Raw genomic sequence first — 17,722 nt, 5'->3', positions numbered from 1 at the left:
GAGTTACGACCGGAGCAAAATGGGGAAGTGGCGTGGCATTGTTTCAGAGCCTCAAAACTTTGCAGTGAGGAGGTTTGAGTGGGTGCAGGGGTCAACAAGGGGACAAGACTTTGACACAGAAGGTCACTTTTCGTTCCCCTGAACGGTGTTTAGTCGTGACCACGATTGTTCCCTAAATGAACCAAGATGAGGAAGGTTGTCTAACCTTAACCTGAACCTTTTCTTAACCCCATCCTAACCTTTTCTAAGAACTGGTGCATATTTTAAAGGTTGATCACAAAGCTTTTCTTGTTGGCACCTATTTTGGGATTAAAACCAGTGAGAATATTATTTCCCCTTCAGCAGTTCTGCCCTACATAGATATTAATGGATCTGCAGTTCAAACCTGCTGCTGCATCAACAGCAGAAACACTAACAGGAAGAGGAGGTTCTGAGCTACATTATGTCTTAGCTGTATTTCAGTCCGATGCTGCGACAGTCAGCAGCAAGACATCATGGACGTCCCAGCTCTCTGCATCAGACTGTGTGAGACTTCTTGTCACTCTGTCTTTTTATCCAGCAGACAAATATCTGGGCACTCTGTTTAATAAACATCTCCCTTCATTTGTCTCTCCAGTGATGGATGTGTTGCTCCTGTTGGTTGCACAAGTTGACTTCAGTTACTTTGCTCAGAAAGCTGGTAAGTTAATTAGCCGTCTGGCTAATAATCCTAACACTCTGTTAGTGCTTGGCCATGTGATGTTCTTGATAACTACCTTTACTGCTGATATGTGCCTTTTGTTGATGTCTTAGCAACAAATGAGTTAAAAAAGAGACTGCCTTCAAAAGTGTTTAGGGACCAAAAATAAAGTTGAAGTGTGCGAGTGTAACAAAACTGAACATGTTACCTTGCTGCTTCACCAGCTGCTAAGAGTACCTTAAATCTGTAACTATAAATACTTTATAAATGATTTTTCCTGTTTTTGTAAATGGCCAATATTAAATTGGGCAACATCTCTTAATTTAACTGCTCACTTTCTCCGTGTCTCTGTCTCAGATGCAGCTTTTCCTCGAGTTTCTCCAGACCGACTGCAGTTCTTTGAGTATGAGACCGTCAGTGTGAGTTGTGAGGAGTTCAGTGGCTTGACTGAATGGAGAGTGATGAGGAAGCTCAACAAAATAATTCCAACAAATTCTTACAACTGGAACTCATCGGCACCGTCCTGCACCATCGATCCTGCCTTTCAAAGACACAGCGGGGAATACTGGTGTGAAGATGCAGAGGGAGAAACGAGCGCTGCTGTCAACATCACTGTCACTGGTATGTTTAGCAAATAAGAAAAAGAGATTTCAGTGCCTTTTGGTGAAGGTCAAGATACTGATTGTGATGTAGGGTGTGACATAAACTGTCACTACTTGATGAAAGGCCAATTCATCCAAGAGTGGAGTTACATTTTCACATACATGTTTAGGACGAGAGTAACAGTCCCATTTAGTTCAGCCATCTTTGTTGCTAACTTTCTTTGACAGGAAAACAATTAGAATAATTTACGCGTCTGGAATTTTTGCTTGAAAAATGATTCAAATGATTAATTGATCATTAAAACAATTACAGATTAATTTTCTGTCAATCAACTAAACGAGTAATCTTTTCAGCCCTAAAGCCTAGGCCGACGCTGCGTTTTTTATTAATCTTGTAAGATGTGTTAACTCGCACTACACGTTTAAATCTGCCGTTCTGCACGGCAGGACCGGCGACTTCTATTCTCACGCTGGACGGATCAACTGTACAGTGTCTGTCCGGCTTAATAGTCAGTAGATGTTGAACCTTCTCCACTAACTTTCTCTAAAAGGCTGGTATTAGGAGAAAATGCACTGAAGGAGGTGGAGAAAGCTGCACACTCATATCTCAAATGATATATATTTTTTTTATTTTATGAATTTTACAGTAGGTAGGACAAAAGCCACTTCTGAGTGACATACAGCATATTGTGTTTAGGAAGATGTCTCAAATCTGTCCCCTCACAGGGCAAGCAACATGAACAAGTCCAAGAAAGGCCTCCAACATTCATGCTCACCTTCTGCTAACTAACAAATACAAAACAGAGCGTACAGGGTGAAACTACAAAGTAGAAAAGCATCTGCATGCATACAAATAAAGCAAGAAGAAGAATACAAGAATGCGTTCACCATATCACACACAGACAATATTTAAGATTAAGTAGACAGCGAGAGTAAATATTAATAATACTTTTGTTTTAACATACTCTTCACACCCTTATTAAATCATAATAATAATAATAATAATAAGGCATAGTTGACTGATGTTTTCTGATAAACATATATAGAAATAGTGTTTAACATAAAATATGTTTCCATCTCATCGCTCAGCTGGTTCTGTGATCCTGGAACTTCCTGCCCGTCCTGTGCTGGAGGGACATGATGTGGTTCTTCACTGTAGAAAGGAGAAAACTCAGTCAAAACACATCACTGATTTCTACAAAGACAGTTTCGAACTCGGGACGTCTTATGTAAACAACATGACGATCCACAATGTTTCCAAGTCTGACGAAGGATTCTACAAGTGCAAATTATCTGGAGCTAGAGAATCACCGGAGAGCTGGCTGGCTGTTTCCAAACAAAGTGATAATACCACACTGCAAAAATACTCTGTTACAAGTAAGTTACAAGTCCTGCACTAAAAGTCTGTAAGCATAATCAGGAACATGTACTTAAAGTACAGAATGCATTCATGGAAAGCAGGATGTTGCTGCTGGAGCTCATGTTGACCTGGTGTGTATCGGACTGCAGCTATTTTCATTCTGGATTCATCTGCTGATTCTTTTCTCCATCAATCGATTGATCGTTTGGTTTGTAAAGATTCTGAAAATAGTGAGAAATGCCGTCACAACGACCCAAAGTTAGCCCAAAGTCCAACCAACAGTCCAAACCTCAGCACTATTAACAAAACATTACAATTATTACAGTCATTCAAAAGAGAAGCAGGAACCATGAAATGTTTTTACACAAAAATTGATCGACTAATCGATATATACTGTTGGGTAGTTTAATTTATAACAAAACATATTTTATAAGTAAAGTAACTAAAGCTGTCAAATAATTGTAGCGAACGTTATGGAGTAGAAGTGGAAAGTGGCATGAAAAGAAACTACATGTACCTATTTACTCGTCTTTAGTACTGTACTTAATTGCACTTAAATACAGTACTGCAGTGAATGTACATTGCACCACTGGTAAAGGTCAATGGTTTTTTGCATGTGAGGCCTAGTTTAGGTTTTTCTTCTCTTCTCCAGGTTCGAGAAAAGACGACGAGACTCGTCCTCCCCACACTCGCTCCCCTGATCTCCTCACGCTGACGTGGACTGTTGTCACGACATTGGTCGCCCTGCTGCTGTTGGTGATGGGACTGTTTCTCTGCTGGAAACACAGAGGTACATCAACGCCGTCTCCTGGAAATTACATTTACATAGTACTAATTTGTTTGTGAAGTCGTAGGGATGATGGGCACACATGCAGGACTTTGACACCAGAGTCGGGGCTTCTGTGGTTAGATTAATGCGACAATTAATGCGTCAGGATCGCACTCACGTGAAGATCAGCAGGTGGGACACCCAGCACCAGTGGACTCATACAGAATTGTCTTCATGAAGGTTATTTTAGGAAGGAAGGCAGACTAATAATCAGCCTTCCTTTCCCATAATCAGTTACCCTTTTTGCAACTAGCCATTTAAACTTTGCATTTTAAAACCTTGTTGTTGTTAAAGGGCAATAATAATTTATGATAATGGCCTCTATAAGTTTCTAGGGGCTACAGCACTGTTGTAACACGGTTTTCCCTGAAGGTTCCCTGAACCTGCTAAAATACTGCAGTTGAAATGATCATTTTGCCCTGACAGTACTGACAACAAGTGGTGTGACAGTTAATAAAAACTATTTAAAAAAATTGTTAGTTAAAAAGGCCCATCTGTCACTTACCTGTCCACCAGAAAATATGCACCTTGAGCACCAGTCTGCAGAATTCCTGATCTGGGACAGGCCCGAGTGTTTGCGCTTGCTTTCTGCCAGTTTTCAGCCAAATTGTGACTCTTGGGATGGCAATTTCAATCACTCAGTCCAGCAGTTTGGCCCAGAGTATGCTAAATGTTAGCATATTAAGGCATTAATAACATGTCAACAAGCTCACATTACAGCCTCACTATAAACCTGAAGTCTTATTTCCTTCCTCATTTGAGCTCCAACACTTTCAGACACCGTTGTTGCTGATAAGCTTCTACTTCCAAGTTTGTGAAACATTTTTGTTTTCATTTTTAGAGATTAAGTAATATTTTAAGTGATATGCTGTAGGTGCATGTGTACATTTGACCCCTTTAATTATGATAAAACAGTTGGACAATGAATGTCTGTTTTTGGGCTTTTATGTTTCAGTGTCAGCTGGTGATAATGCAGTTGTTCCAGACAACGTGACATATGCTGTTGTAAATTACCAAAGGAAGAAGAAAGGTAGTTTATATCATATTACTTCTACTTCACTCTTAACTGACTGATTTCCTTCCTTGCAGAATGAGACTACAGCGAGTCTGTGGTGCAACAACAGGTTTTTAAGTAATATCAAATGTTACATTTGCAGAGAATATTCAACACCATATAGGTAAAAACTAAATTAGCAATAAAAAAGTAATGAGTAAGTAAGTTTCCCTTGCAGGTGATTATTTGACTCATAGTTATAAACCACACGAGAAAACCACAGGCTGAAACAAAGGGCCCCTCAGGAGCTTTAATCATCTACACTACAAGAGGCTGTGAGGTTTGACAGAGTCACTGTGAGATGGAAAGTTTCAAAAAATCCACCCGACATGAACACACCGAACAGTTTAAAATGATCTCCAGCTGTATCGTTGCATCATTGAGTTTATTTAGTTTCTCTCACATTTGAGTATCGCCTTTAATACTGAGTGCTTCACCAAACAAACAGCATCAGATCACAAAAATGTATAAAGACAATTCCAAACGTAGCATAATGTCATTTCAATGCTCAACAAATAATCTGAAGAATCTAGCAGTGCATTTTGAATGTTGTGGATTAGAGAGACAAGTGTGTTTGTTTCCCACGCAGAGCCAGGAGTGTCCAGAGCAGCAACCAAGCCAGGTTCACCGGAAAGGAGTGTCTATAGTATAATCAACTACAGGTAAGTACTAGCACACACCCCACTGTGAACAAGCGTCCACTAAAGGCTTTACAGTGAGTTCAGTTAAATACCCTCCAGTTATCTGGAGGTTTAAACAAAGACGAACACGAACAGCTATAAACCAGGACCCAGATGTCTTTGGCATTGTAGTTTTACCTGGTGACTCACTGTTTTCATTCATGCTGCTGTTTTAAGTGCTCGAAGTGTGATCGTAGCAGTCATGCAGACTTCAGTTTAGCTCCCTCCTCCATCAGCTCCATCACCCGTCACGCTGCCCTGAGAATGTCCCCTGACTTTTCCTCTAGCGCCACCATGAGGCCGATATTTTGGCTTTTCAGAGAAATATCTCAACAATTATTTGATGGATTGCCATGAAATTTGGTACTGACAGCCATGTTTTTTTTTAATGATTAAAATCATGATGGTTAAAATGTCGTCCAGCACTTTGGTTTATGACCAAACACCTGAGAAACATTCCCATCAGCCGCCACTGTACTTTGTTTTTTGTGCTAATACTCCTAATCAAATGTTAGCATGCTAACAGGCTAAACTAAGGTGAATATGGTAAACATTGTACATGTTTAGCATCACCAAGTAAAAGTTCATAAAACTTAACTGCATTTTTTCTAAACTTTTGAACATCTTGTGTGTTTTAGGCCACGTGACTGAAGGACCGAGGAGATGTTCAAAGCTCTGCTTTTGTATTTTAGTAACACATTTAGCAAAGGAGGAAGTCATGCTGTGTAGTCACGCTCTGTAACTCTACCTTTTTAATTTCTTATATATTCTTCAATATGTAAAAATGTACAAATGTGTTATTTTGTTACATTTGAAATCATTGCAAAGCACATGTTTTCTTGTCCTTCCATTATCAATACTGTATCTGTAATCATAAAGTGAATAGTGATGTAAATCTGACAAACTTTTAGAATCGCTTCAAGATCTATAAAACCATGAAACAGCAGTGCATTCATAGACAAAAAGTAATAAAACTCCAGTCCACAGTACTTCACTGTCGTTCCTCTTGATGAGATACATTTCTTTCATGCAAGTAGATTTCAGACACTTTTAACACTCCAAACAATCAAATGACAATAAGAATAATCAGAAAGCGTTTAACACAATGTGTTTCTGAGTCCAAGCCCTTGTTTGGCCATGTGTTTCTCAGACCCCGGTTTGATTTCACTTCTTTAAAGAGGCAACCGTTAGTCAGGTTTCAGAGTCAGTTCCTCGTGGTCAAAGACTGAGGTTTTCTTTCTACAGCAGCCGCAGTCGCAGAGGGAGGAATCCACACAGACACAGTGGGAAACAGGAAACTACCAAACCGTTTTTACCTTAGCCAAAGGAGTATACACGGCAGGGTCGGAGGAGGCGGACAACACGAAAAAAAGGAAACTATAACACACTCACAATGGACTGAATGTGGCGGTGTGACAGCACACTGTTCAGGGGGGATTTTTCTTTTAAACAACAATTTGGCAAAGTGACTGAAAGCTCAGTCAAGATGATATTTTTGTACTGCTGTGGCACTCTGCGTCAGATATACACTGAGTAGGTTTTGTATAAAGCTCTGCTGATGTTGTGTAATCCTTGTTATGAGTTGATGGTTCATAGATTGTTCGATCAGCACCAGACACACTCATCGAATACAAAAATATATATAATACTTTCATTGCCTTAAGAACAGAAACAGAAGAATAAAGTCAGCTGTTTGCAGATCCTGCACATTTAAAAGCATAAGTCCGACTCTGTGTATTCATGATGAACGACAGAGAAATTGTTATATGCTAAATATAAAAGCAGTGTGTGCACATTTGTGAAGGCTGTAAACATTCATAACTAGCCAAGTTCCCATCCAAATTTGAACTGAACTGCCAGAAAACTGGCAAAAAATGTTAAAAGCAAATGAATGTGCGTTCCCACCCACTACTGTTATGTGAATGTTAGGAGTTGGCACATGGAGATAAACAGCTGGTGACGCTGGGAATCCACGCTACGCCGTCAGAGCTGAAAGGACAGCGGCAGGACAAACTCTTCGCCAGGCTGACAGGAAGTGTGTTTTTACGTATTGAGTCATTCTCACAGTGACACTGGGAGCCTTGATCAGTCAGTACAGATAGAAAGATAGACTTGAAGTTGGGTCCTGGGGTGGCGCGTGTCTCGGAGTCTCGCGAGCGCTGACAAAGCTTGTGCGGATTGATACGTTTGAGAAAATGGAAGCAGATCGGGCGATGGCTGAGACGGGCGAGTGACGGACATCAAAAACACTTTTAAAAATGCTTTCTATGTGAAGTGGCCATAATTCTCCAGCCGGTGCCATTAAACCACTGCAGAAGAAGAGGACGCAACAAGAGCCAGTCCAACCTCATACACTGGAAAACATTTCAGTTTGTTTCATGTATTCATTTGAGGAAGGTTACAGTCTCCTCATCGGTCCACACAGCCTGCACTCTGTTGCATTTTGCTTTTATTAATTCACCAACTTTTCCACATCGGCCAAGCGTAAACACTTGGTGATATTTTGAGCTTTTTTAATTGAATTTCTGGCATTTTTTGAATGCACAAATTGAAAATGTGCATAATAGCAGGTGGATGGAAACAGTAGCATTTGAAAAGGCTCTTGTGGTTCATCAGACCCGTCCTCCTCTGGGGCCGCTGGCGTCATCAGGGTGTATTTTTATTAGTGTAACAGTTAAACCACCTGCTCTGTCTGTTCACACCGTCAATAAGAACCGAGCTGCTGCCGCTTTTAAACACACTCGCTGTGGTCAACCACCAACATGATGCTGTTACAGCAGTTCGGCCTGAAGCTGACACACTGGGTTTACAGACACATCTGTAATCAGCTGCCATTAACATACTAAACCACTGACACATGGTCCCTTTGGGGCCCGGTCACAGCAGCAAGCGAGACTTCACACCACATTCAGAGCATAAGTTTAAATATATATATTTATATATATCTATACATGCACGCTGCCCCTTGATGTTGTAAGTGTAAGTGTTTTTGTAGCCTCCTGCACACACTGAGGAAGTTCATACGCCCTGGAAATGTACAAACACATGACATTTACTCGCAAGTTCAGCAGCTAATTCCACTTACTTACTGGTTGTCTCAGTGGCGACCATCAATATTACTGTTCCTTTGAGAAAATATGAATTCTTAAAGACTTAGAGGGTGAAGAAGTATATTACCTGCAGAAGACTGCATTAGGAGGAAGGTAACTCTGAAGCCCAGTCCGTCATTCAGGTGACCCATTTCTGAAGATTACAAAAAAAGATGAAAGATCAAATCAAAAAGATGTCTTCTATGAATCAGAAGTCATTATTATTATAAACAGGTTGAAAAATCTTCAGCCAATATTAATACTGACGCCGCAGGCAGTTACGAGCTTCACACTGCAAAGGGAAGTTTCTCCCTCTCTGTCTCAGTCTGTTCCTCTCCAGCACACCAGGAGAGCCGGCTGTCTCAGCAGGAACAGACTCTTGTCTTTGTTGTGGCTACGCTACATTTATCTGACAGCTGCTGGTTAGTTTGTAGGTTCACATTTTGCTTATAAATTTAATAAATATGGCTGCTGTTAAAGCCTTTTTAATTTATCGCCAAAGTGTTTTTTTCTTTTGTTCTTTAATCTCCTTTTATTCTCTGTCTTTGTTTCTTTATTTCTTGCTAGCCGATGTTCAAACATTTAAAGAACTTGATCATTCAATCGTGGTCATGCATCTACTTCAGCAGAGGATTGGAGTTGACAGTATTTATTTTCAGGTCTGTATTGTTCTTGCACAGCCTCGCAGTGAAGAAGCTCATGTGACCCACAACTGTGACGCGTTTCCACAAGGACTTCAGCTCATTTTACTGCTTCCTGCTTGTGTTGGTGCTGGTGTGGATTTTTCAGTAAAGAAAATTTTATTTAAAAACGTTTTAAACCGATTATGGTTGTTTTCTTGCTTCCTCTCGTGCAGTCTGTGCTCATGAGATTCCCAGATTCACAGTCTCCGGTGGGGACACGAGCTGCTCCTGTTCAAACTTTTTGAGCCATTATTTTAGCCTGGTGTGAGTTGGTCTACATACGGCCCTTTGCACCTGCTGCCGCCTCAGACAGTTTGGCACATAGCTAATGTTTGAGTCGGTTTAGATCTGTCCTGTTTTGACCTTGTATGCATGAAGTTTGAAGACTGAGCTTGTTAACAGGGCCGTATCCTGCAGAGCCCCCTGTGTCGCCTTCTCCTCCTGTAACGACTCGGTGAACCAGGTTTTGACTTTTCGAGCATTGAAAAGACTGATTAACAAAATCTAATGGTGGAGGTGTTCAGAGTTGGTTGCTCCATCGTATCAGACTGACGTGCTCATATTTAATATTAACCTAAAAGTCCAGTCACTATATTGTGAAATTTACTCAACATTTTCTTTAAACATTAATTAACAGTCAAACGTGCACAGTTGTGCTGAACATATGATCCTGAAATCAAATCAAAAGAAACTTTTAAATTCAAACTTGATCAATGCTTTATTGGCACAAGCAAGCTATTTACATGGCACAGGCCTCTGTATCACCACCAACACTGAGCTCACCATCACCACCATCATCATCATCACCATCATCATCATCATCATCATCATCGCTGGCCCGGAAAGGCCTTACATGTTAAAACTAACAAGCAGCCATGTGAGACAAGCAAAATCTAAAACGTAACTGTATTTTAACCTCCTCTCCTGATTTAGAATTTTTAAGCTGTATTTAAACAATTAATAAATGGTTTATAACGGATTATAATGCAGGTGTTAAAGTGAAGAGTTAGCAGTCTGGTTTTTGACACACAAATTCAGTTAAACATTACAAAAACAATGCATCATGTTCAAACACTGCAACTCAGTAAGTTAATGGCGTTTACCTTTAATTGCAGCTTAAAATATTGAAAAGCTGGCAGGTGTTAAGTGAAATACTTCCGTTGCAGTAATTCGTCATTGCTGTGCAGTTTAACGGGAACACACAGACCGTCACTCTTCAGCTCAGAAGTCATGCTCAGTGGTGACATCGGCGGCGTCATTAACATAGCTGCTATCCAATCCCTGCCCGTTTTCAACGCGCTGTGCCATCTCCATGGTGACGGCTGGTGTCTTCCCTGCGGATGAAGTTAAGAAGTTGCGATGGAGTTTTGAGTTTCAAACTTTGTGTGTGTGACTTACTTCAATCTTTGTGAAGAAAGTTATAAGTTCAGACCTTGAGAGTGAGGACTTTTTGGAAATTGAGGCCTGTTTAAAGGGTAAAAACTTAGAATTCAGTTTAGGTTAAGTCTTTAAGTCTTTAGGTTTGCAGCATAGTGGACGCAGCAGTCGTCGTCCACAGGTCGTATAGAGTTCACTGAATTCTTTAAAGGATACGTTCACAATTTTTCAAGTCTGTCTTTAAACAATTATCAAGTGTCCATGTGAAGACTGAAACAGTTTTTTCTTGCTGTAATCGTGCCTCCGGTTCGTACTGGCCATGGAAAGATCCCTTCTTAACGCACTCTCAGTGGAAGTGATGGGGACCAAATCCACAGTTTTGTGGACGCTTTGTGCAAAGATGTATTGCAAAGTTCATCTGAAGCTAATAGGAAGCTTCAGCAGTCTGAGTTAGTCGAATCAAATGAATGAAAGCTTTTTAGTATAAAATTCTCTCTTTGTTTCCCTGTTTAGCTGCAGTGGAGGGATAGAAGCAAAAAGAGGGAATTTTGTACTTAAAAGACAAACACTTGATTTGTGTAACTCGGATGGCTGAAGCCTCGTATGAGCTTCAGATCCACTTTTGATAGCTGGTATGAACAGGTGTGTGTGTGTGACCACTGTCTTACTGCAGCAGTAGATGGACACCATCAGGACGGTGGAGACGCAGTATGTACTGATGACCACTAGATGGCAGAGCAGCCTGACCAGAGGAGACACAGAGACGAGGGGTGGGGCGTTGGTGGGGGGAGGAGCTGTGGAGGAGAGACCACACAGACTAATCCTGTGCACCATGTCAAACTAAGTATCAAATCAGATTGTTAGTTCATTAGTGAATCTCTTATTTAAATGGAAAATGAGAGAACGTTCACCGGAGAACATTTTAGTGGTTGTTTGTTTGTTTTAGTTTAATTTAATCACAAGAATTTAATAAGTTGTAAATTAAAATACACCTGCGACAATCAGCTACCACTGGGGTCGCCGAGGTAACGCTCAGTGATATTTCTGAGAATCCAGTTGGCGTAATGAGGGAGTTCACACACTTTCAGATATGTTTTCAGACTAAATGTCTGGGAATGTTGCTGTTTTAAGGGCAAGATAAACATACATGTCAGTGCAGAGGAGGAACTGAAGCAACATTTACAGAAAATAATAACCAATAATTAAATAAATGATAAGTTTTTTAAATGCCCAAAAAATGTATTGCGTTTTGTTGGGAGCTGGTTAAAAGTTTCTTAGGGGGTTGGGGTCCTGGTTGGGACCCACGACCTCAGTACTTCTGAAATCCCGGCTATGGCCCGAGCAGCAATGAAGGACCAAGTCATTTAATTGACTTTTAAAGGGTCAGTTCAATAAAAAAAACACTTAACACACTCAAGTACCTCTAGCTGTGTCTGGCATTGCTGATGTTTTGGTTTTGAGATACAGCATCAGCCTTTGAGATTTCAGCCTCAAACCCAACACAGTTTTGATGAGTGGCAGTTTTCACAGGGACTATTTCTTCAGTATTAAGTAGTTCCAAAAAAATCTCAGTGACAGATAACTCAAACCTTACCACACGAGAGGTATATCTCTTCTTTTTTTATGTGTGTGAACTGACACTTCAGTCAACTGCTGCCTTCAAATGTAACTTCTGAGTATAATATGTGTGGTAAAGTGGTTAAACTCATGAAAACATTGCAACATCAGTGGGCTCCACCATATTTGGAAACAGGAAGTAAACAGATATGAGTGTCCTGACCTCTGACATTCAGCCTGCTCGATGGTGATGCAGCCTGACCAGCAGAACACCAGTAGAAACCTTCGTCAGCCTGTTGGACATTACTGATGGTAAACTCTCCTTCAGGTGCAGCTCCAATCGGGGTACTGTACTTGAAGAAGTTAACCGGAATGGTGGAACCATTTCTGTTCCTGCAGCGCAGAGTCACATGACTTCCTGCCAACACAGGAAGTGCAGGGATCTCCATGATAAAAGGACGATCTGAACGACAGAGGGAACAAGGACATAAACAGAACCAGATAATGTGCGGACAGAAGTTCAGACACAGTTCTCAGTTAAAATGAAACTTAAATGTGAAGCAGCATCAGCATTTCTGACCACTTTGGGGTAGCAGAAGAAGCTTTAAATTAAACATTGATATATTATCACATTAGAAAGTTGTTGTGGCCCGTGTAAAGATCCAGCAGACACAGAGCAACATCAGCATTCATTTGAAGTCATGTTTCAGGCCACCAGACACATGTAAGTCCGATATTCACTCTCATTTTAGCTCTGATCTGGTCTCCGCCAACTCCTGAGGGAAATATCTGGCTCTTCAGCTGCTGAATGCTCCACCATGTTTACCCGCGAGTCGCTACATTTGTCGTTTAATGCTGGACAGGTAGCGTGCACTGTGTTCATCTGAGCTGTCTTGCTGTCTGCTGCTTGAATTTAAGTTAAAGAGAGTGAACCAACGCAGTGAGTTGACAGATGCTACATGGAGCTGAGCGGAGCTGCAGAGTTGGGTTGATACTTCTCTCTGGGTTCATCACTACAAGCAACCCCATACACATTACACATCGTCCTTTGATCAATTGTTAATAGAAATATATTGATTAGCAGCTTTGTGTTCATGTTAGCTAATTTCGGTTATTTTTCCCTAACCAATCAGCGGAAACTAACACAACCATTCCATTGACTTAATTTTCACTCAATACAGAAGCTGTAGGATTTGTTTCCAGAAGCAGTTACCTTTTGCCACGTTGCTGAAATAAAAATGCTTGTAGTATTTAAGAGTTGTATTTCTGTAAATGGACATACAACAATATGTGTCAATCTCATCAGCCGTTTTTGCTATTCTTTTATGTTATTTTTTGGTTCTAACATAGGAAGATGATGTCCCCATTTGTAAATCCTACCTACAAAGCTCTGACTGACCCAGCTGATTCACTACCGGGGAACCCGCTGTGATGAACAGGTCTGGAGCCAGGCTAGATCTCTGTCAGTAAGTGCTGAACCAACATACAGTAGCTCTTCTACCTGATACGGTGATAGAGACTTTGATGCTACTCTGTCCACTGCTGTGTTCACACCAGTAAACGCCTCGATCTGCTGATGGAGAGAGATCTGAGACGATGCAGGAGGAACCACTGGGTCTCCCAAAGCCTTTCGCAGCTCCGCACGTCTCTATCTGTCGGCCTACTGCTGATATCCTCTTCAGCGTCCATCCAGCAGAGCTCTGCTCTTCCTTACAGCTCAGACGGAAAGACTCTCCCATAAAAAACTGTTGACGGTTTGGACTGACATTCAGAGAGACTGGAGAAAAAGACAGGGCAGAGTAAGAAGGATGAGCAGAAAAGGGCTGTTTCTTTTTAAGTATTTGCATCAGTGATTTTTTGCATTTGCATTTCACCTCCAGCAGCTTACCTGCAGACACTTTTAATCCAGACAGAAGCAGCACAGCCACGTCTGCAAAAGCAGAACAAGAGTTACAAGGAAGAGATCATCAGCGTTACCACAGAGGCAAGTCAAGTTCCTGTCTCACATCGTTTCCACACATCGTGATAATCCAATCATAGCTTAATGAAAGTGGATACCACATAAACCTCATACAGTGATGATAGTAATGACTTACTGTTGCTAATCTGATCATCTTTTTGAATTTCTTACATTTCATGAGGTTTTCATTACAGGGAGGAAAAGATTAACCCTACAGCTGCAGTTATGTTGTACTACTTCCTGTGTGAAACTGCAGTTCACATCTGCAGAAGCTTAAAATTGCAGATTCACACTAGTAAAGTTCGGATCTACTAAATGTGTTTAACCTTCGTCCGACCGACTGGAGTACCCGCAGACCCCAGAGGTATGCTGTTTGTCTTATTTCACAGGTGCTTTATTCTATAATTCCAATTTTTCATGACTTTGTCACTCAGTTTGTTCTTAATGGCTTCATATCATTGTTTCCTGTTTCTGTTTTAAGAAGTGCTTTTAAAAATACCAATGTATTGGGGTCTTGGGGGACACCAGTCAAAAGCATCCAATTCCACCTATGCAGTTTTAATAGAATGAACTATTTATTGAGTTCATGTTTGCCATGGATCCTAATTTTACATAAAATTACTGCAAACTAAATGATACCAGAATCAAAGGATGGCAAATAAGCTTTAAAGTACTAATGTGGATTGTACTTGGGATAAAAGCTGCAATTTGTATTAAAGAAAAGTATAGATTTTTGTTTTAAAATATTAATAATCAGGGTTTTTTTCAGATGACATTAATTACATAAATAATAATGTTTTGAGAAGAAATAAGTTAACATTTTTCTATGGTGGCTGTTTCTTATAGTTTATTCTGCTGTATGTTGGTAGGATGAAGGTTAAGTAACCACAGCAGATAAGCAAAACCATGACATGTTTTGGGTAAACCATACTGCTGTTATTAAAGAAACGCCACCACTGCAATGAGAAACTCAGAAGGCTGTTTGAATTTTAGTTTCTTGTAACTGAATTATTTACATTTCCTGAACGTTGGAGTTTTCTGATTGTTACTGTTACAGTATACCTCAAATATTGAAGATTTATAATAAATATAAAAGGTAAGGTTTATAATAAATAAAAGGTCATCTGAAAAAAACTTTGCTAGTGGATATGCGGAGTCCCTCAGGGTTCAATTTGTGGGTCTCAATTTTTTTAAACTGTACATCCTCCCTCTAGGTCAAATCACACATGACAATACGATTGCTTATCATAGCTATGCGGACGACACCCAGATTTACTCTTTCACCAAATTATTATGGTCCCTTAGACTCACTGTACCAATGCTTAGAGCAACTGGACGCAACTAAATTTCCTTCACTTAAAGTTAGACAAGACACAAATTGTCGTATTTGGCAAGAAGAAGAGACTCCAAGTTATTGCTCAGCTTAAGTCCAGAACTAGAAAAACAAAAGCTCAAGTTATGAATACTAGAAATGTGGTGTTTGAAATCTGAGCTTCAGCAGACACATCAAGGCGATAACTAAATCAGCATTTTGTCTCCAATATAAGACTTTAACTCAGTCATGCCTTCATCTCTCCTGGTCTTCCCAAAAAGCGCATCGAAAAGCTGCACCAAAGTCTGAATGCTGCTGCCAGACTAACAGAGAACAGAGCCCCTTACCCATGTTCTTAAATCTTTGCACTGGTAATGGGTGTAATAGAAAAAGAAGAATTACTTTATTAATCCCTTTGGGGGAAATTCAGTTTTTTTTAATGAGCTCTGTGTTGGACTCACCGAGTAGAGACACAGATGCAGCCTTCATTCTGTCAGGTGGAAGAGTGGCTGTCAAGGAACTTGGTCATATCACACCGTGATGATGATATGCCATATTTCCTCATACACATTGTCAAACCACAGGTTCTGCATTTGTAAAATGGATGGAAAATAAAAAATAGTCTTGTTTAAATTTCTGCTATTCCCTCACTTGCATCTTTGGTCTCACACAGGATGTCCACGTCTGCTGTATTTCCCTGCAGACACACTCACAGTTTGGTGTTTGTTGCTTGTAATTTAAAATACCCACAGTGCATCATCCTGCGTGATAGCTTTGCCTGACAACATGGCACTTTTCATATGAGAGGCTGCAGATGTGCAGTAACGAAATATATTTACTCAAACACTAATTTTGAGGTACTCGTAATTGTCTCGAATATTTACATTTTATGCCACTTGATACTTCTACTCCACTACAATTCAAATATTGTAAATTTTACTCAAATACATTTATCTGACAGCTAGAGTTACTAGTTACTTTGAATATCAAGGTTTTACATATAAAATATAGTCTTAGTTTAGCAAATAGGATGCATCCTAGATTAATAATAGGTTCATTGTTATAAATTAAATAATATATGTAAGTATTTTAGCTAAATTCTGACCAGCTACAACACAATATGCTTCTTACACAGTAATGCATCCGTAATAATAATCCAATAATATAATGTCAGACTGACAGGGGTCATTCTGCTGCCTAATGAGTACTTTTACTTTTGATACTTTAAATGCATTTTGCTGCTAATACTTCTGTACTTCTGCTTAAGTAAGAATTTGAATGCAAGACTTTTACTTTCAGTGGAGTGATTGTACCCTGAGGTAATGCTACTTTTACTTAACAGATCTGAGTACTTCCTCCACCGCTGCAGAAGAAACGCTCAGAAAACTGCAGATGACAGGAACCTTCAGTGTGATAACAAAACCTAATATTTAGCTCAGGACAGACTGCTTAACTGGCACTCCTGCTGTAGCTGCATTAAATGTTTGCTTTAATGCCGGTCTAAATGCATTCATAGTAGGAGAGTGGTTAAGTAAAAGTGTTTAGCTGGCAAACATTGGGACACAACATCCCCACAAAGGATTCTGAGGATGTAGGAAATCAGTAGGAGTTTTTTTATTATTATTATCATTGTGTATAATAATTACCTCACTATACATTACTGAAATATGTAAATACAGAACTCAGCTGCCTCAACTCTCACACAGAGAAAAATTAGATGTGATGAGATGCATAATGTGGGTCAGTGGGTCAGGCCTGTGGCTCCCTCTAGCGGACCAAAATGAAACTACCCCAGTCTGCTGTACTGAAAGATGTCAGCATGACTGCAGTCACACCAGTGAAAAGGGAGGTTATTTAAAATTGTGTTAGAATGAAAACATGGAAAACGTGCACAACAACAAAGATGCTCAGGTTTTTCACTCCCCACATATATATTTATATTTGTAATAGTGTCATTCTGTTCATCACATCCATGACAACACAGTATACATAAGTGAAATGATTCCCACCATGTGGACTTCATCACAGTTTATCCTCGCTTCAACTCGCTGTGCTGCAGAAACACAAGCATCTGTACTGCGTCATCAGCTTTTCCTTCCCTTTCTCCCAGTTAAGCTCCCAGGAGGCACTGGCATCCCAGTTTATCACCACAGTCACAGAGAGTGACGTGACTCCCTTTGAGCCTTGTCTCTGTATATGAGCCCCAGTACGATGATGGACAGCAGGTAGGGAGACGTATGAGTCTGCAGACAGACAGGAGGGGAGCTGCAGGAGCATCAGGACCTGCTGATGGTAAAACACGAGAGGAACCTCTCCGATTCATAAATACTTTGTCTGACATAAAAATCAAACATAAGACGGGTGTTGTCCGTCTGTGCTACGTCATAATAATGTCCATCAGCTGCATTGTGAGCTCACCTTCTGTCGCGTTTCCCGTGAAACCATCAGCTTGTTTAAGACGCCACAGACAACATTTCAGTCAAGACTTTTAACTTTTTATTTAGGAGGTGCTTTGGTTGTAGTTCAGTTAGAAAGTTCTT

The 17,722-nt window shown here is 40.3% G+C and overlaps 3 protein-coding genes and 1 long non-coding RNA gene across 10 annotated transcripts in view; 2 read left to right on the top strand and 2 right to left on the bottom strand.

The window, feature by feature from the left end:
* LOC122870151 (butyrophilin subfamily 3 member A2-like) overlaps positions 1–17,722 on the bottom strand; it is a 145,917-nt gene that overhangs the window by 30,684 nt on the left and 97,511 nt on the right. The window lies entirely within an intron of this gene.
* LOC122870187 lies at positions 245–6,193 on the top strand. 3 transcript variants are annotated; one of them, XM_044184147.1, is made up of 8 exons: positions 246–525; positions 617–679; positions 1,037–1,300; positions 2,371–2,658; positions 3,294–3,431; positions 4,426–4,500; positions 5,114–5,186; positions 5,843–6,193. In XM_044184147.1, exons 1-8 carry the CDS (start codon positions 495–497, stop codon positions 5,853–5,855), a joined length of 945 nt encoding a protein of 314 aa, XP_044040082.1. In that variant the 5' UTR covers positions 246–494; the 3' UTR covers positions 5,856–6,193. The 3 variants fall into 3 exon arrangements, with proteins under 3 accessions (XP_044040081.1, XP_044040082.1, XP_044040080.1); XM_044184146.1 differs by having other exon boundaries at positions 245–679; positions 5,114–5,178; positions 5,841–6,193; XM_044184145.1 differs by having other exon boundaries at positions 246–679.
* Positions 1,943–17,231, bottom strand: LOC122870253 (roundabout homolog 1-like). Of its 3 annotated transcripts, XR_006376514.1 has the most exons (9): positions 17,192–17,231; positions 15,644–15,769; positions 13,799–13,840; positions 13,412–13,687; positions 12,134–12,373; positions 11,022–11,147; positions 10,080–10,310; positions 8,382–8,447; positions 1,943–2,434 (listed from the first exon to the last, which is right to left on the bottom strand). XR_006376514.1 is itself a non-coding variant. In XM_044184322.1 (7 exons), exons 2-7 carry the CDS (start codon positions 15,669–15,671, stop codon positions 10,198–10,200), a joined length of 825 nt encoding a protein of 274 aa, XP_044040257.1. In that variant the 5' UTR covers positions 15,672–15,769; positions 17,192–17,231; the 3' UTR covers positions 9,688–10,197. The 3 variants fall into 3 exon arrangements, 2 of the variants coding, with proteins under 2 accessions (XP_044040257.1, XP_044040259.1); XM_044184322.1 differs by lacking the exons at positions 1,943–2,434; positions 8,382–8,447 and having other exon boundaries at positions 9,688–10,310; XM_044184324.1 differs by lacking the exons at positions 1,943–2,434; positions 8,382–8,447 and having other exon boundaries at positions 9,688–10,310; positions 12,134–12,328.
* LOC122870359 lies at positions 12,363–13,599 on the top strand. The gene is made up of 3 exons (XR_006376566.1): positions 12,363–12,634; positions 13,261–13,376; positions 13,468–13,599. It is a non-coding gene; the product is annotated as an uncharacterized LOC122870359 (long non-coding RNA).

Source organism: Siniperca chuatsi, linkage group LG22 (genome assembly GCF_020085105.1).
Source record: "Siniperca chuatsi isolate FFG_IHB_CAS linkage group LG22, ASM2008510v1, whole genome shotgun sequence".
Lineage (NCBI taxonomy): Eukaryota > Metazoa > Chordata > Actinopteri > Centrarchiformes > Sinipercidae > Siniperca > Siniperca chuatsi.
The sequence above is the reverse complement of the archived record's forward strand: the minus strand, read 5'-3'. Positions and strand labels throughout refer to the sequence as shown.

What these genes read in the sequence shown, in the direction of transcription:
- LOC122870187 (XM_044184145.1), top strand. Translation starts at nt 367, where the DNA reads ATGGATCTGCAGTTCAAACCTGCTGCTGCATCAACAGCAGAAACACTA. An exon ending in TGTCAACATCACTGTCACTG is followed by an intron (nt 1,301 to 2,370) that starts GTATGTTTAGCA and finishes CTCATCGCTCAG; the next exon opens with CTGGTTCTGTGATCCTGGAA. An exon ending in TCTCTGCTGGAAACACAGAG is followed by an intron (nt 3,432 to 4,425) that starts GTACATCAACGC and finishes TTTATGTTTCAG; the next exon opens with TGTCAGCTGGTGATAATGCA.
- LOC122870253 (XM_044184322.1), bottom strand. Translation starts at nt 15,671, where the DNA reads ATGAAGGCTGCATCTGTGTCTCTACTCG. An exon ending in TGCATCTGTGTCTCTACTCG is followed by an intron (nt 13,841 to 15,643) that starts GTGAGTCCAACA and finishes CTGCTTTTGCAG; the next exon opens with ACGTGGCTGTGCTGCTTCTG. An exon ending in GAGCAGGCTGAATGTCAGAG is followed by an intron (nt 11,148 to 12,133) that starts GTCAGGACACTC and finishes TCTCCTCCACAG; the next exon opens with CTCCTCCCCCCACCAACGCC.